The sequence below is a fragment of the Pangasianodon hypophthalmus genome, chromosome 20, assembly GCF_027358585.1.
Source record: "Pangasianodon hypophthalmus isolate fPanHyp1 chromosome 20, fPanHyp1.pri, whole genome shotgun sequence".
Classification (NCBI taxonomy): Eukaryota; Metazoa; Chordata; class Actinopteri; order Siluriformes; family Pangasiidae; genus Pangasianodon; species Pangasianodon hypophthalmus.
The window spans coordinates 9,016,719-9,034,896 of NC_069729.1; the positions used below are offsets into that span (position 1 = coordinate 9,016,719).

At 40.2% G+C, this 18,178-nt stretch overlaps 1 protein-coding gene across 9 annotated transcripts in view; it reads right to left on the reverse strand.

The window, feature by feature from the left end:
- plekhg5a (pleckstrin homology domain containing, family G (with RhoGef domain) member 5a) overlaps nt 1-18,178 on the reverse strand; it is a 69,429-nt gene that overhangs the window by 36,278 nt on the left and 14,973 nt on the right. For 2 of the 9 annotated variants that reach the window (XM_053226977.1, XM_026935621.3), the window contains exons 3-5: nt 792-828; nt 359-458; nt 93-153 (exon numbers count right to left, since the gene is read on the reverse strand). In XM_053226977.1, the coding sequence (XP_053082952.1) occupies nt 93-153; nt 359-458; nt 792-828 (198 nt within the window). Of the gene's footprint in view, nt 1-92; nt 17,311-18,178 lie in introns of those variants that run through there. The other 7 variants (XM_034314071.2, XM_034314070.2, XM_053226979.1 and 4 more) reach the window with 6 other exon arrangements.

Here is an 18,178-nt window from a genome sequence, read left to right on the forward strand (position 1 = left end):
GGCAGTGAAGCAGGCTTTTAAAATGTCTGCCTTTTAATTTCTAATTTTATTTGATTTAAATGACAGAGTTCCCAGAGTTAAGAGTTACTTACATTGGTATATCGTCTTCTTGCTTTCTTCTTCTCTAGTTTTATAGGGCTACTCTTGCAATCCCTGGTGAACACGCATTCATTCACTTAGTTTTACTTGAACTTGAAATTTAATCAAGCCAAATTTGCAGTAAATATTACAGGCAATGATGTAGACAATTCATTACTTGAAATTGAAACAGGGACACCCTCTTTCACTATGCAAGCATAGGTCCTGTGTGTGTTGAACAGATGGCAGGATGGATAAACAAATTAAAAGAAGCACTAACCCCACGTCAAAAACTCCCTCTTCCCCCTCCTCCAGATCAGAGGGGAAGCTGGTGCGTGGGGGACAGGAGCGAATGGACATGTTGTGGGCCAGGTTGGAACCTGACAGGGGTATGGTAAAAACCAAATGAACTGGAATGTACAATATGTGGTATTGTACAATATGTGGAACTATCCTGCCATAATGTGCAATACTCTGTACTCATGTTTATGTTAAGTAAAATGAATGACAAAAGAGTAATTAATGTATGAATCTGAAGCTTAATAACATTGTGAAAGAGTGTGCATATAGAAGTTCTAAAATACATTTCAGGACAGGAGATGTCTCACACCCTGGTTTCAAATCAAACTGTGGATGCCTGTCAAAACACATGTTGCCACCAGTGACAGGGTGGCAGTGGGAGTCACATGATTCACAGAGATGCAGTGGCCTACCTTCCCTAAAATCTTGACATAATGGATGGTGATACACCTGTGATAGAGAGAGAGAGTGAGAGACAGAGAGAGTGTGAGAGAGAGATATCTTAAGTCTTATTACAGTTTTACTAGATATGCACACAGTGCAGCTTTCAATTTGAAACTAGCATTCTAACTAGCAGTCAGAAAATAATGCTTACAAACAAAATTAGGTCCTCCTATCAAAATTATTTTGTCAAAATTTTTGTAAAATCCAACCTGGATAGGCCTACTCCAGACCACCTTAGGGCGCCCTCCCCCCGAGTTTTGAACTGCTTCTTCTGTTATCACTCTCTGTTTCTCTCATATAAAAAGTGCATGGACTTTCACACCATCGCAAAGCCTTATAGTTTACTAACCAAGTTCTGAGTTGTGTTATTTTGGATTAAGCTCTGTGCATGATCTTATTATGCCTAATTATGTTTTGTCTTGCCCTCTGATACTGTTTTTTTTTTTTTTTTTTTTTTCTTTTCTTTTTTTTTGCTTTTGACTAGCTGTTTTTTTAACACTTCCCCAATTTATGGTTTTGATCTTTGGACTGCGTATTTTTGGATTTGTCTCCTGCCATTCTATCTATTTCTGGTATGTGCCCCTAGAATGTTTTTTTGACTATGAGCTGTTCAATAAATATTGCATATGGATCCTTATTCTGTGTCTGAGTCTGGTGTGTTACACCAATGAAATAGGAGAATTTGCCTTTTGCATATAAAATACACTCATTTTAATTGAAATTATTGTGTCAGGTGATTTATGTCATAGACTTTCAGTATAAAAAGTATTTCACATGTGAAATTTGCTTCAGGTTCAACCATAAACCAATTTACTTTGGCAGAAATAAAAGCTCCCCTAAATGCAGCAGTGATTTGGCATTATTGGCATAACAATAACAAATTGTAATAAGAAGTGAGACTTGAAGGTTGGAATAGATAGTTTCATTATACTTAAGGTGATTTCAGATATATTGGGACACTTTTTGAATTTCCAAATTGTCTAAGCTTTTTGGTATTAATAAAACAAATATCCTAACATGTTATATAACGTGTATACATGATGTATAACGTGATACATTTCTGAAATCCTCAAGGTGTTGTGTGAAGGCAAAATGTTTGCTATTTTGCCAAGACAGACTGAAAGCCATGGTATTTTTTTTTTTTTTTATTTGGGACAGCATGTTTTCATTGATTATGCCTTTCCCTTCATTCACAATTACTTTGTAAAAGACATTACTTGTTTAAGATATTATTTAATTGTAGCACATTTATTAATGGCATCAATAAATCGCATTTGAATGACAGGATTTTTAAAAATTGTCTCAAATTTCATCATCAATATATTCTAAGGAAAATTGACAATATAATACAGAAAAGAGAACACAGAAACAAATAACAAAACAAAAGTTTAAATAACAAAACAAATCAAGGTGAAAGTGAAAAGCGTGGCTCCTGACATGCAACAAGACTCACAAGGGGGTGGAGCGATGCCTATGGCAGAGCTCAACGGGGGAGCGATGTCCTCTGCAAAGCCAGAAACTGAAGCGATGTTTGTCTGAGAAGCCACCGCAAAGCCACTCCCTGCTCCCTTTGTTTTACTGTGTTTATTGGTTTTAAGAATGCTTAGACTATTCAAATATTTCATATTAATTAAATTGAGTGTTTGAAACTTCAGTAGTGCTTTACATTAAGGTTCACTTAAATGGATTTATTCAATGCATTAGTTAAAAAGACCGAACTATATGAATTATAACTACAACAATGTAGCACATATTAATTCATGCTTTTTAAAAATAAACCAAATAAGCCAAATAATCAACATCTACATTAACTAATGTTCAACCATGAATAAAATTAAGTGCACAATGAGCAATATATACCAACACTTTAATTAACCTGTTTGTGATCTTTAACTGGTGAAATTCAGTACTAAGGCTGAACAGTAAGTTCCAATATTCCAAGTTCCAAAGACCAGAGTTCAGTTATCAACATTTAGGAACATCATAACATTTAATTTTGGCTAATTTCTATGGACTTTATTTTTAATCATGGATTGAATAAACATAGGTCACTGTAGGCGTACTCCATTAACATTTAAAGAAACATCAATTAATACATGATAGCTTACACTGTTATTTTGTTAATATTTCTTATGGCTTATTAATGCTGGAGTTAATCTTTTGTTAATGTTAATTAATGCAATAACCCATGCGGGATTATTGGCAGCACCCTCTTATTCTGCTGTGTCGCTCATCGCACTCCCAACAAATATTCAGTTGATCCTGCTTCGTGCAAAGGTTTCATGCTTCAATGTTCCCTGTATTTTTCTAAGAAAACCAAGATCCCACAGTTCATCAAGCTACTAACTGATAAGGCACTCACCTTGTAGCATAAGGAGCTACCGATGATACTGACATAGTTCAAATGTGATTGGCTGTCAGACTGCTTGTTTAGATGCCTGTATTATTGCGCTGTGACTCAAGTTAAAAAAATGACATGAGTTTAGTCAACCTGGAGTCTGTCCATTCTTTAGACAAACACAAGACCACATGGTGCCAGAAGTGGTTGCGTTTCAAGCAAATACCTGTCAGCTGTGATAACAAGTGGAGATTGTTCCCTGAGTGTGAGACGTAATCACTGTGGTTTGGGGAATGTGAGTTGGCTAATCAGCAAGTTAGCAAAGCTAATATGCAGTCATTTACCCAGCCACCGAAACGGAGATGGAAAACGGAAATGGAGGCTAGAACAATTGCTGTGTTTTTGCATTTTGTGGGAGAGAAAGGACTAGGGGGGTACAATACTCTCAGCATTGAGTATGACAATGTATGAACAAGACGTGTTCGTATTTCTGGACAATGGCTGTGAGCCACGGAAAAATACGTATTTGAATATCATCAGTTTTGGGCACACAAATGATGAACAAGAGCATGTAACTGAATACAAAGACACCAAAGAAATATGTTAAGAGACAAGATAGCGTTTAGTGTTAAGTGTTGTCTGTCTCTGCCTTAACTTTGATGAAAGCGGGTGATATATGCCGTGCAAAAGAAGTAACACATGCCTGTGTTAGTATTAGGACAGAGCAGGCCCTCAATGAAGTCGTGAGAAAGGGTCGCCATATTAAAGGATGGTTGAAAGCTGAGCACAAACAAGAGCAGACACAGATGTGGGAAATGTGGATGACAGCACCAGCAAAAGAAGGCTGGTGTATTAACCTTAGAATAGGTGGTGAGTTACATAGCTTTAAACTTGACACTGGTGCTGAAGCTAATATTCTGCCTCAGTCCATCATAAACAAACTTTCTGTTTCACTCAAGCTACAGAAGTCTGACACAGTGCTGATAGCCTATGGCAGTGCATGCATCACACCACAGGGCAAAGTCAAGCTGCATGTCTAGGCCTAACAAACAAGCTCACCTGGACTTCTTCATCACCACAGCATCTGATACTCCCCTGTTAGGCCAACAAGCATGTGTACAGCTGGACCTGATAAGGGAAGTAGATGCACTGATTCCCTCTGCACCAAAGAGGAGCTACTGCACAGGTATGCCTAAGTTTTTGAAGGACTTGGTGAGTTTCCTGGCCACTACCACATTTACATTGATCCAACTGTTCCACCTGTGATCCATGAGTGTAGGAAGATCCCTTATGCTGTCCATGACAGGCTGAAAGACACACTTGATAGACAAGGAAAGAAGGGTGTGATTAGCAAGGTCAAAACCTACTACCTGGTTTAGCAGCATATGCATCACTGAAAAAAAAAATGGTGCTCTCAGGGTCTGCTCTGACCTGAGGGATCTAAATAGGGCCATATTGTATCACCACTTCTCCATACTCACTCCTGAGGATATATAGCATAGACTGGCAGGGAAAAAAGATTTTCATGATTCTTGATGAAAAGGATGGGTACTGGCAGATTAAGCTTGATGCTCAGTCTGCAGACCTTTGCACCTTTAATACACCATAGAGTCGATAGCATTTCCATCATCTGCCCTTTAGCATCAAGTCTGCACATAAAGTGTTTCAGCAGGTCAACTGTGAGAGCTTTGGTGACATTAAAGGTGTCTTCATTGTTGTAGATGATATGATCATTGCGACAGCAACCAAAGCAGAGCATGACAGAGTTCTACAGAGAGCTATGGAAAGACCCAAAGAGCTCAATGTGAAGTTTAATAAAGACAAAGATCATATGACAAATCAACATAAGACAGTCACCTTGAGTACACCCCCGGAAAAGACATGTTGATTGCTGACACATTGTCCAGAGCCTACCCCAACACACATGTGACAGATGAATATGAACTAGGTGATGAAATAGTCATATACACTACAAAAGTGGAGCCTTTACAAGGCAGCATAATGCTCCTGAAAACTGCTACCACCGGAGACAAAGAGATGCAGTTGCTCATGTCTCTCCACAGGTCAGGATGGTCTGACCATAATGGCATGGCAGAAAGGATAATCCACACTCTCAAAGCTATGATGAACCCAGCCATGCAGTCTGATGTTGATCCCCATCTTGCTCTCCTCCATATGCGGAACACACCCATCACAGTTCTGCAATACTCACCAGCCCAGCTCCTCATGGGTCGTGTGCTAAGTTCCAAGCTACCTATTAGCAAAGCAGTGCTGACACCATTAATGCCAGTGAATATTTGTGCAGCCCTACAACAGCGTCAGTAGCAGAAGATGACATACAGACAGGTCTATAAGTATTTGGACAGTGACACAATTTTCATAATTTTGCCTACGTACACCACCACAATGGATTTGAAATGAAGCAATGAAGATGTGATTGAAGTGTAGACTTTCAGCTTTAATTCAAGGGATTTTACAAAAATATTGCATTAACCGTTTAGGAATTACAGCCATTTTTCCCTTCTTTTCAGGAGTGAGAGAGAATACACATGAGGATAAATGACAAATGGACATCTGCAATAGTTGTAAAGATCAGAGAGGAACATAGATCTTATGATGTCAACACACCATCTGCACTTTGTTATCGCAGGAAAAGTCATTGTGCTGAGTGCAACTAAAAATATTATATGATATTCTGTTTCATAATGCTGAAGATTATCATGCAGTAAACGCAAGCTTAAGAGTAAGAGTAAGAGTAAGATATTCCTTTATTTGTCCCGCAGTGGGGAAATTGCATTTAGCAACAGCAGGGGTACAGTACAGAAAGAGTATGCACACAAGAACAAGATAGATTAAAAACTATTCTGTACATAAATGGCTTAAATAGTGCTAAAAGCAAAAATCCTAACACAAAACAAAAAAAGTAGAGGGGTATATACACATAAGTACAGGTTGGTTGAGAATAGTGTAGCTTGCCAGTAGTGTGACGGTATTGCACATTAAAATATTGCACACTGATATTGCACATAAGTGTGAGTGTAAATACTGCACTGAGAGTTTATAAATAAATAAATCAGCAGTGTTCATTATAAAGTCTTACAGCAGCAGGAAGGAAAGACCGACGAAATCTCTCCTTTACACACTGAGGGTGGAGCAGTCTGTCACTGAAGCTGCTCTCCAGAGCTGACAGGACGTCCCGCAGCGGGTGGGACTCATGGTCCAGCATAGATGTCAGTTTTGTCAGGACCCGTCTGTCACCAACCTCCCGCACTGAGTCCAGAGGACAGCCCAGGACAGAGCTGGACCTCTTGATGACCTTGTCCAGCTTTTTCCTCTCCCTCTCAGTGATGCTGCTGCTCCAACAGACCACACCATACAGGATGGCTGATGCCACCACAGAGTCATAAAAAGTCTTTAGGAGCGCCCCCTGCACACCAAAGGACCGCAGTCTCCTCAGGAGGTAGAGCCGGCTCTGACCCTTCCTGTACAGTGCGTCTGTGTTGTGAGTCCAGTCCAGTTTGTGGTTTAGATGAACACCCAGGTACTTATAAGAGTCCACTCTCTCAATGTCCATTCCCTGGATGTTCACCAGTGAGGGGGCAGACCGGTGTCTGCGGAAATCCACCACCATCTCCTGGTGAGAGGGGGGATATAGCATAAGCAGCTACTGATGATACTGACGTAGTTCAAATGTGATGTTTCTCACATTTGTAGCTGTCAGATAATGCTTGTTAAGAAAGAAGTTCATGCCTGTAGTATTGTGCTGTGGCTCAAGTAAAAAAGTGACATGAGTTCAGTCAATCTGGAGAGCGCACCACCTCCTATGAGCGCTTCCTAGAGCTCTTTCGGCGAGTTTTCATCCATTCTCCTGAGGGGAAGGAAGTGGGTGAGCAACTCCTCATGCTCAAGCAAGGGAATCAGAGTGCCGCTGAGTTTGCCCAAACATTCTGCACACTAGCCACTGGCAGCAGCTGGAATGAGCCAGTGCCCAAAACAGCGACTGGGCTTGAATCAAGATCTCACAGAACTGGCATGCCACAATGACCAAGCATCCCTTGACTCCCTCTCCATCCACCTTGATCACCTGATGCAGAAACAGAAGGGTAAACCACAGATATTTTCCACAATGGATATCCCAGAATCTGAGCCCATTCCCATGACGGATGTTGAACACCAAAGGTATCAAAAGCATAAACTGTGCTTCTGCTGCAGCCCTCGGCATCCCATGGCACTATGTATACTCCGTCCCAAGCCCAAGCCGTCTCAGAACACCTCAGAGCGAGTGGATCAGCCCTCTTGCTCCAACATGGTGAGTGCTCTTTAGATTATAATTCATCAAAACTTTGCCATACTTTGCCATAGGACACTCAGAAGGTTTCTTTACTGTTTCAGCACTGATTGATTTTGGGATGGCTGGCAGCTTCATTGACAGCTCTCCCGTCCCGAATCTGCCCATTCAGCTACTCCGCAATCCCTTTAACATCCAAGCCCTAGATGGTGGACCCATCGGAGATCTCACTCCTTAGCTATGTCATCAACGAAGAGAGAGTTCTCATGCACCAGGACAAGGTAACCACCATCATCCCACCATCCCTCACAGGCCTTCACAGTGGAAGTGGATGCTTCAGACACTGGCGTGCCGGCGGTGCTGTCACAGAGGTTTGGAGAGAAACCTAAGCTTCCCCCAGTGCCATTCTTTTATTTATAAAAAAATTCTCTCCAGCTGAAAGAAATTATGACATAGGCAACAGAAAACTCCTGGCAGTAAAACTTGCCTTGGAGGAGTGGCATCACTGGCTAGAGGGGGTTCAACATCCATTCATGATATACACTATATAAAAATCTTGAATACATCAAGATGGCCAAGGTGTCAGGCAAGGTGGGCTTTGTTCTTCTCAAGGTTTGAGTTCACCCTCTCCTACCACCCAGGGTCTAAGAACACCAAAGCTGACTTCCTCTCACACCTGTACCCAGCCCCACCCAAGGAGAACAGCAAAGAGTACAACTTGCCAAAAGCCTGTTTTGTGGGAATGTTAACCCGGGACTTTGACCAGGACATCATGAACACACCAGGCCAACGAATTCCCAGTCAGTTGCTTACAGGAAAGAAGCATGTATCCCCTCAGCTGAGGAGCAAACTCACCACATGGGTACACACCTCACCTGCCACCGAACCCCCGGGCACCCACAAAACACATCAGCTTATCCAAGGGAAATACTGGTGGCCCCATATGCTCTCCGACATCCAGCAATTCATCTTCTCATGTACTGCTTGTGCTCAATCCAAGGTACCCAGAACACTACCTACAGGTAAACTCCTTCCTAATACCACAAAGACCATGTTCTCACATATCCACAGACTTCATCACAGATTTACTTCAATCACCAGGTTACACAGTCATCATGGTGGTCATCGACCAACTTTCTAGGTCCCTTTACCTGATTCCCCTCCTCTGTCTCCGCCCAGCCTTTGAAACTGCCAAACTCCTATTCCCCCATGTATTTAGGCACTATGGGATTCCTGGAGACGTAGTGAGTGACCTGGGGGCCCAGTTCACATCTTAGGTATGGGAAAGTTTTATGGAGAAGCTGGAGGTATCTGTCAGCCTCACGTCTGGGTACCACCCCCAAGCCAACGATCAGGTTGAGAGGGCAAACCTGGATGTGGGCCACTTCTTGAGACCCTATTGTGTTGACAACCAGGAGGACTGGGCCCAGTTCCTGCTGTGGGCAGAATATGCCCAGAACTCTCTATGTCACTCAGCCATACAACTAACCCAATTCCAGTGTGTGCTGGGTCACCAACCTACCCTGTTGTGTTTCCATGGAACGCTACCCCCTCTGACTCCCCTGCAGTCAGCAACTGGTTCAAGAATAGTGAAAAAGTGTGGGAGGTTGCACACCAACACCTGGAACAAGCATCCCAGAGGAACAAGGAATTTTCAGACAGATGTCAAAATGCCTCACCACAATATAAACCCAGGGATAGAGTATGGCTAGCTACTAAATATAACAAAGTTACTCAAGGATGCAGGAAACCCATGCCCTGCTATATCGGCCCCTTCAAAATTCTACAGTGTATGAACAAAGTCACATACAAGCTCGACGTACCATGCCATTGCCACCTTGCACCTACATTCCATGTTCCTAAGATAAAGCCAGTAACAAAGTTCTGTCACGTCAACACCAGAAATTATGTTGCTTCTCACACCAGGTACAGAGCAGCCTACAAACATGACCACCAACTACAAATACCAGACCACAGAGCGGCCTACTAACGTGGCTACCGAAGACTACAGTACCCAACAGCCATAACAAACTCTCTCATGTTCACGTTCTCCTTCATTCTGATTGCAGACCCTTGGACTCTTTTACACAATAACAGCCACAAGGACTCTCATCATAACTGTTCAGTGCTAAGTATATGCTCAGTGTCACATACCTGTCGATATCAAGCCTTATATTCTCTAGTTCTTGTGTTTCTGGTTATGACTGCACTTCTGGTTCCTGGTTTATGACTTTGTCTTTTGCCCAAATATTGCAATACTGTTTGCAAATCGCCTGACTTCTGCCCGTTTCCTGACTCTGATTATGCTCTATGTTTTGAATTTGTTTGCCTCAGCTAAAATAAAGAGTCTTAACCTGCAACTCCTAAATCCTCTAAAATGGCAAGATATTTAGCGTCACTCCATGGCACCTATAAAAACCTTTGGTGCCCTCAATGAAAAGCACCAAAAATGTATAGTTCTTCACCAAATTTAATTGCCAAACCAAGATCCAGACCAAAAGAAAACTTACATAAGAAACAAAGACTTTTCCTGTAATAAAAACATAATTATATGCAATATATAAGGCTTTATGCTCTTCAAGTCTCACAGTACCAGGCTGAGCCTGTACAGTTTGCATGTAAAAATTGAAAAAACAGTAGTAGTAGCAATTGAGAAACATAAATGAATTAATTTATTTGATGATAAGAACACATAAAGTAGTGCTCAGAAATCATTACACACAGGGACATAAAAAAAGAGATGAAGGGGAAAAACTTTGTGCGTTTCCTCCTATTGTTAATTTTTATTGAGCTTTGCAACTATAGCAGCTGATGCTAAAACATACACACAAACACGCACGCACACACATGCACACACACACACACACTACATCAGACATGTCCATCCAGTTTCAGCTACAGTGTCCCTATTTGCCAGACGTTATATAAATAGGAAAGTCAGACTGTAGGAAACTGCAGGGTAAACACAAGAAAAGAAGTCAATAATCAGGGTGGAAAAATAATGAAACATATTTTGTGCAGAATAATATTGTCAATGTACTGGCAGAAGAAACTACTTCTTGCTCCAGACCAAATCTGAACAAAATGTCTCCTCTACACACAAATGTACTGAGAGCCAAAATGAATGTGTGCTGTACCCAAACAGGGTAATGGAGTGACTGGCTGAAGGCCATTAGTTAGAAAAAGAGCTCATCACACAACAAGAGAGCAAAGGTGTGAAGAGTCAGACAGACATGACAGATACCAGAGAAATAAAACTCTAGCTAAACAGATATTACACCCTTCCATTTTTATTTTATTTTCCTCCTTAGTGAGCTTTATTGCTGATTTTATAGAGAAGGTTAAAATCAGATTATTGCAGGCAGAATGACATGGAAATTACAAATCCAGAAAACCAAAAAGGTCAAATGTGTCACACACCACAAACATATACATGTACATACACATGTCCCAAGATGCTCTTGACATGAGTGTCATAATTACATTTAATCTGCAACAATTATAGCTCTAACTCTTCTACTCCAAATACACAGAAAAATAAATGTAGCCTAAAATGCTCAAGCTGCCAATTTGTGTCTTGTGTGCTGCCCCACAGCTGACCATACAGGACAGTGAGTATCACATTCCTATATCACAGAATTACCAACACCATTTTCAATGCTATTCCATGTGGCATCTTGACTAAACATCCACACTATTAACAAAACCTTATTGCTTTATGCTGTCACTCATGGTCACTCTCTCTCACACACACACACTTTTTTTGTTGTTTTTTGCGAAGTTTATTCTAGACTACCATTATCAGCTGTTAGGACTGGTAGAAACCAGCTTTCTACCAACAACTTGAGCTTTCAGACAAACACCTCAATTCTGAGAGTGAGAGAAAAAAGAGAGAAAGGAACAAAGAATTTGCTGTAGTGAATGCACTCTTGCCTGCCTCTTTGCTCTCACTTTTCAGACCCCTCCACAGGTCTGTGGAAAAGAACAGTAGCTCCCCAGCCAAGCAGTAGACCATATAGCACTCCAAACGCTTCAGCTGACCATGAAATCCCACACTAAACCCCACATTAATGTTACTCATCTGCCCCTGCAAAGAAGTATCAGATGCATGTGTATGTCTCCAGTCAAGTGTAAGCTGTTGGCAGTACACATTATAGCAGTACACTGTAGTCCTGTTGGAGTGTTTTAGGACAGTTTTAGTCGTCGAGTGGCCACTCTATATCTCTCTCTCACTCTCTATTGCTGCCTCCCTATCTCACTCTCTCCCTTCTTATTCACTTCCTTTCTTTCCTGCAGCCTTTATGTACTGCCTGTGTATTGTGTGAGTGAGCATCAGGTGGAGAACAGCTGTGAGTATATAATTGTTGGTCGTTGCGTGTGGTAATGGGGGTGGGGGCATGACTTCCTGTATGATACTATGTTAGAGTTTACGTTGTGTGGATACAGGAACAGACATCCTATCACACACAAACACACAAACATGATCAGTTTCTCCTCTCAGTCAGTTTTAACATCACAACATATACTTCCAGTACCTCCTCTAATATACACACTCTAGCATGAAAATACTACACAGTACAGGCTCAACTTAATTACAACTTAATGATAAAGATAATAATGGCCTTCAGAAAAAAATTACATCCCGAGTAAATGCAGGGCCACAAAACTTCAGCTCTTCTCCCCTGCCTTCTGAGATGCTGGATGCTTGATTGTGTTGCTCGAACTTAGTGCACCTTTTGAGGCGATTGATCATATTATTCTCCTTGACGGACTAGAAAATGTTGTTGGAATTAAGGGTCGTCGTCTTGCTTAGGTCTTATTTGACTGATCATTATCAGTTTGTAGATGTAAATGGTGACTGCTCTATGCATACTAAGGTAAAGGTTAGTGTTCCACAAGGTTCTGTTTTAGGCCCACTGCTTTTTTCTCTAAATATGCTACCTCTAAAATTATTTGTAAACATGGTATTACGTTCTACAATTATTCTGATGACACATAGTTGTATGTTTCAGCAAAGCCACATGAGAGACAACAGCTTAATAAAACTGCAGAATGTGTAAAGGACATTAGACAATGGATGCTAGTAACTTCCTTCTACTTAATTCTGACAAGATAAAAGTACTTGTACTAGGACCACAGGCAGCTAAAAGTATGCTTTCTGATTACATAGTAACACTGGATGGCCTTTCAGTTACATCATGTGCAGAAGTAATAGACCTTGGATGAGAGCTTTCTCATTCATAGACCCACAGTTATGGAACAGCCTTCCAATTAATGTTCGGGACTAGACTTGTTTAGTCAAGCCTTTTGTTAAAAAAAATATTCATTCAGGTTTGGTGATGGTGGAGTGGCTGGCGACTTTATGTCCCAGGGTGCTCTCATATCTGTGCTACCTTCTGGTCCTCCCTTTTAGTTATGCTGTCATAGCTAGTCTTGCCATCCCTGCTTGCACTCTGCACACAATGTAAATTTTCTTAAACCATTACAATACAAGAGCATACCTAATAATTTGTGTTCTCTCTCTCTCTTCCGCCTCCCTCTTTCTTATCTCTCTTGCTCTCTCTCTGTTGAGCTACATATGCTACACCCGAGTTACCAGTGATCCTGATTCCTTTTGCACGCTGGACATGCCTCATCCATCCTGATGCTATACTTCTTTTTGTCACCTGAAAATTACTCGCTGCTGCTAAGGATGGTCCCACATGGACAACCTTAAGATGACCATGATATTACCATGGATGGTACCATATAGAAACCCTAAGGATGGCTGTGGATGCTCTTCTTTGGATAGCCTTAGGACTGCAATTGCTAAGAACAGTTTGCACTCAAGTTTCCATCACTCTACAAAACTTGTTAAAAATGGCATGATGGGAATAATTTGACACCTGGCCAAGGCAACAAAGATAGAACAAATAAAAGGACGAATAAACTAAAACATACCCCAGAGGCATGCGAAAGATGGAGACACACTGTGTCCTGTATTGGATGTTTCCAGCAGTGTGGTGTCATTTTATACCCATTTCCTATTTTTCTCCATTTGTTAAACTATGATAAGTTCCTCTTGCCATGTCTCAGGGTCTTCCCTCTGAAAACTGTGATGCTTTTTGAGTACTTGGTTCATAATAAAGTGTCAGAGCTCATTGTTTTAACCCATGTTAATGCATATTGGCTCAATGATGGCACAGATGTAATATTCAGGTATGTTAAACATGTCATATTCTGAGAGGATCAGACACAGGCGTTATATTGTACCTTTTTCTGTAAAATGTCTGTAAATTTTCTGTAAAATGGTGTCTTAAATTTTGTAATACGTTTGAAGAGGGCAACTTCAATCTAACACAAGCTATAAGCACTTACTACTTTTGAATGTACAAATATTGTGCAAATTAAGTCAAAATAGAAAATCTGTATGTTGTTTTGATTTAATGCAAGCTGACAATTTAATGCAAGCTGACACGTATTCACAGCTGTCAGTAGAAAGAAATGTTGCATTGCGCAAAATACAGGACATAAAGTAACAATACTCTAAAAGAGGTCACATAACACACATCCTTAATTCTTGCCTGGTGACATCAGAGGACTTCTTTAATGTGAAACATGAAAGAGAAAAGTACTGTATTTGGACATACAATACAATGAAGATAAAGGAAAGAGTGTGATAGGGAGAGGAATGGTAAGTGCTCAGTGAGGGGATATGCTGAAAGAAAGGTTAAAAATTCTGATTAGAATGTAAATTCTGATTAGTACAAGTGAATGTCAATTTTGAGCATCTGTATAAACTATTGAATAAACATTTTTGAATGAACAATTGATGGCATTGTATCAGAAGCCTGGCAGCATTTTATAAACATGGTGGTTTATGACGTCATTTAGTTCAGTGAGTCTGCTATCAATCTTTCAACATTATTTATATTGGAATTTTTTTTATATAAACAAAGATTGTGATCCATAACAAAATGGTTTCTGGGGAACTTGAGGCCAATACCAGGGTAGTCATGCAGCTTCTACTAGTTTCAAAATATTTAAATTTTTCAGGAACCCATCAAATCAAAGTGATTTTAATATACAGTATTTGTAGCATTTTTCACAATAAACATGACAAAGCAGGCCCATACTCACAAAGCCATAGGCAACATAAACAAGGAAAACATTTTATGTTCCTTACAATATGCTGTAAAATGTGAAACAGAGGGGCAGTACGAAAGAGCGTAAACTCTTGCTCTTTATTAATCATAGCAAACCAGGAATCAGAATCAGAATCCACAGAATGGGTCAGAACACAAGAATGTTATGTTATGGTGTGAATTCTAGGTAAGATTACATAAGCAATAACCATTAAAAAAAAGGACCAAAGTGGGTTAAAATATTCCAATTTTCACCCAGCACTCTGCTGCCATCTTGTGATGTTTCAGAAAATTCACAGACTATTCATAGTTAATTAGATTTTTTGTTTACATTTGAAGATTTTAGACCCTGAAATAGAAGAAAAAAAGCACCTTTGGATCTGAATCCACAGCTGCACAAGACTTAGTTTACTGTATGACATTGTTACGCTGTCTGTTCTCACACTGCACTGTCAAATGCCAGGCAATGATTTATATTGCTAATAATGGAGGAGCATACACAACACAGACCCAGAACAGTGTTAGCTCCTGACCTGCACCACGATATAAAATATGGTCTACAAAGACATCCCCCCAAGCAAATAGATTTACCAATTTTAAGTTAAAAAATAAAAGACCAATAAAATGTGCACTGCAAAGAGAAGAATGACAATAGGAGGAATAAAAAGAATAAAATTCATATAACCTTTCATACACTTAGCTTTGCAGTATGTGAATAAAGGCATTTAATATGTATGATTTTAGTAAAAGCAAAATTTAAATGATTTAATTTTATTTTAAAAAATACGGTTAAAATAAATATGCATTTTAATCTCTTTTATAACTGGAGATAGGGTGGTCTGATGTCTTTTGGAGCATATAATCTACAGGGTGTCCCAAAAGCTCACCATTATTGGCACCCCTTCATTTTTTGCAAAACCTGTACAATATCTTCAGGAATAAATGAAAATGTACCAAAATTATATCATCAGCATTTTTTAATTGGAGATCCAAAGTAATTAAACAAAGAATTAAAACAGAGAAAATTTCAACTTGCATGTAGTAATTTCAAAGAAGAAACTGGAAAAAAGAGCATGAGCAGCAATAAAGGCACCCTTCCTTAATATTTGGTTGCACACCCTTTCACAGCAATGACAGCCTCCAAACGTTTCTTGTAGCCATCTATATGCTTCTTGCATTTCTCTGCTGTTATTTTCTCCCACTCTTCCTTTGCAGTTTGTTCAAGCTCGTGAACATTTGCAGGGTTCTTTTTCCCAATGGCAGTTTTCAGCTCACCCCACAGATTTTCAATGCGATTGAGATCAGGACTCATTGCGGGCCATCTTAAAACAGTCCATTTTTTCCTTTTCAACCATTCCTGCATGCTTTTGGATGTGTGCTTTGGGTCTTTGTCTTGCTGGAGGACCCATGATCTTCAACTCAAACCAAGTTTTCTTACACTAGGTAGGACATTTTGCTATAAAATCTCTTGGTAATTCTCTGATTTCATGATTCCTGTGATACGGTCAAGGCCTCCAGTACCAGACGCAGCAAAGCAGCCCCACAGCATTATGGATCCTCCACCATGCTTAACTGTTGGTAGGGTGTTCTTTTCCTTATAAGCTTCACTGCGCCGTCTGTAAACAAACTGTTGGTGTGCATTGCCAAAAAGCTCTATTTTTGTTTCATCTGTCCACAGAACATTTTCCCAGAAGGATTGTGGTTTGTCCAGGTACTCTTTGGCAAAGATCAGTCGTTCCTTTTCACGTCTTTTCTTCAGCAATGGTGTCTTCCTTGGCCTTCGCCCATGAAGCCCTGCTTGGTTTAGTGTGCAGCATATAGTACTTGTTGAAACCATGACCCCAGACTGTTCCAGGTTGGCCTTCAGGTCTTTGGATGTTAGACATGGTGTTTTTTCCACCATTCGCACCAACCTTCGAAGCGTTCTCTCATCAATTTTCCTTTCCCCTACGTCCAGGGAGGTTCTTGACAGTTCCAGCCTTGGCAAACTTCTAAATAACATTGCGCACTGCTGAAACAGGGATACCAAGGTCTTTGGAGATGGCCTTATACCCTTTGGAGGTCTTGTGTTTGCTAATAATAGCACTTCTGATGTCCTCATACAGCTCCTTTGTCTTCACCATTATGACAAAGGAACAGGGAGTAACATGTGGCTTTTTAAAACACTGAAGTCATCATTCAGTGGTTAATTTATGTCACATGGGCACTGACAATTTATCACAGGTGATTCAAACCACAGGTGAATCAAAATGTATTTCCATACTGATTTATAGTAAAGGGTGCCAATACCAGTGTCCCAGCAAGCTTTAAGTTTTTCTATTTTTTCTCCCATTGTTTTTTGTTTTAAATTGTTGTTTATCATTTGCTCTTCCATATCAAACACAAGTTCTCTATAGAAAAAAGCTGTTTCACTTGATTAATTTTTTTCAGGAGATATTCCACATTATGTACTTAAACTTCATGGGTGCCAATAATGGTGAGCAGGACTGTATGTATGCCAGCATCACGTCTGTTGTGCCTTCATCAGTGGCTGTTCGTGGACGTCCACTTCTCGGTTGGTCCGCAACACTTCCATTCTTTTTGAATTTGTTAATAAGTTTGGCAACAGTGCTGATATGCTTGCCATGTATCCTGTTAAAGTTCATGCCAACCTTGCGACAGCTTCCCAATCCAGCCATGAGAACGGCAAAGGCATTCTCAAAAGGCAGGCTTTTGTCAAAGGCATTCTTAAAGGCTATCTGAAAAAAAAAATAGAACACTAAGCATGAAAAATTTTGGAAGACATTTTGCTAATTTCCCCTATGTAAGGAGACTTTTGGGACACCCTGTATTTCAAATATAGGAATGTAACCGAGAGGGTTTACCTAACAGAGTTGTGTCATGTCAACTCACGTGAATCAGCAACTCTCCCAGACCACACCGCAGCCTACAACCATCGCCGGCCATAACTATAATCCCCAATGCTCAGTTTCACTTCCACGTTCAAGATCACCCACTTTCTGATCAAGCAGCCTGAACTCAATCACACATACGCACTATAAATAGAGACTCCAAACACACACATGATGTGAAGTATTAGCTTTCTGGTTTCACGATTCTGGTTTTTCCCCTGTGTACTCTGTGGATCGCCTGACTCAAAAGAGAGGCACCCCTCTCATAATTATTTATAAAAAATAAAGTTACATACTGTAGAACATTTGTTTATCATTTTATTTATTTATTTTAATAAATTAATTTATGAGATTAATGTTGTGAATCTAAAATATAAAATGTTGGAAAAAATGAAATGATACTTTTGTATATGAAACTAGTTAAGTCACTAAGTCTTCATAAGTTATGAAAAACAAGAACTCATACAGAGTCAATTCATATCTTGAATTTTGGGTGCATTTTTATTAATTTTGGTGGCATTTCCGACCCTGCATTACATTATTACGCCAACGCCAGACTAGCTTGCTTGATGCTCAGCTTAATGGACAAGAAGAAGTTTCTGAGCAACCAAAAATGACTCAACTCATTAACCTCCTGGGCTACAGTGGTCTGGGCTCAGGAAGGGGAGCACGCCATGCCCTATGATCACTTCATCAAACATTTCCAATGCCATCT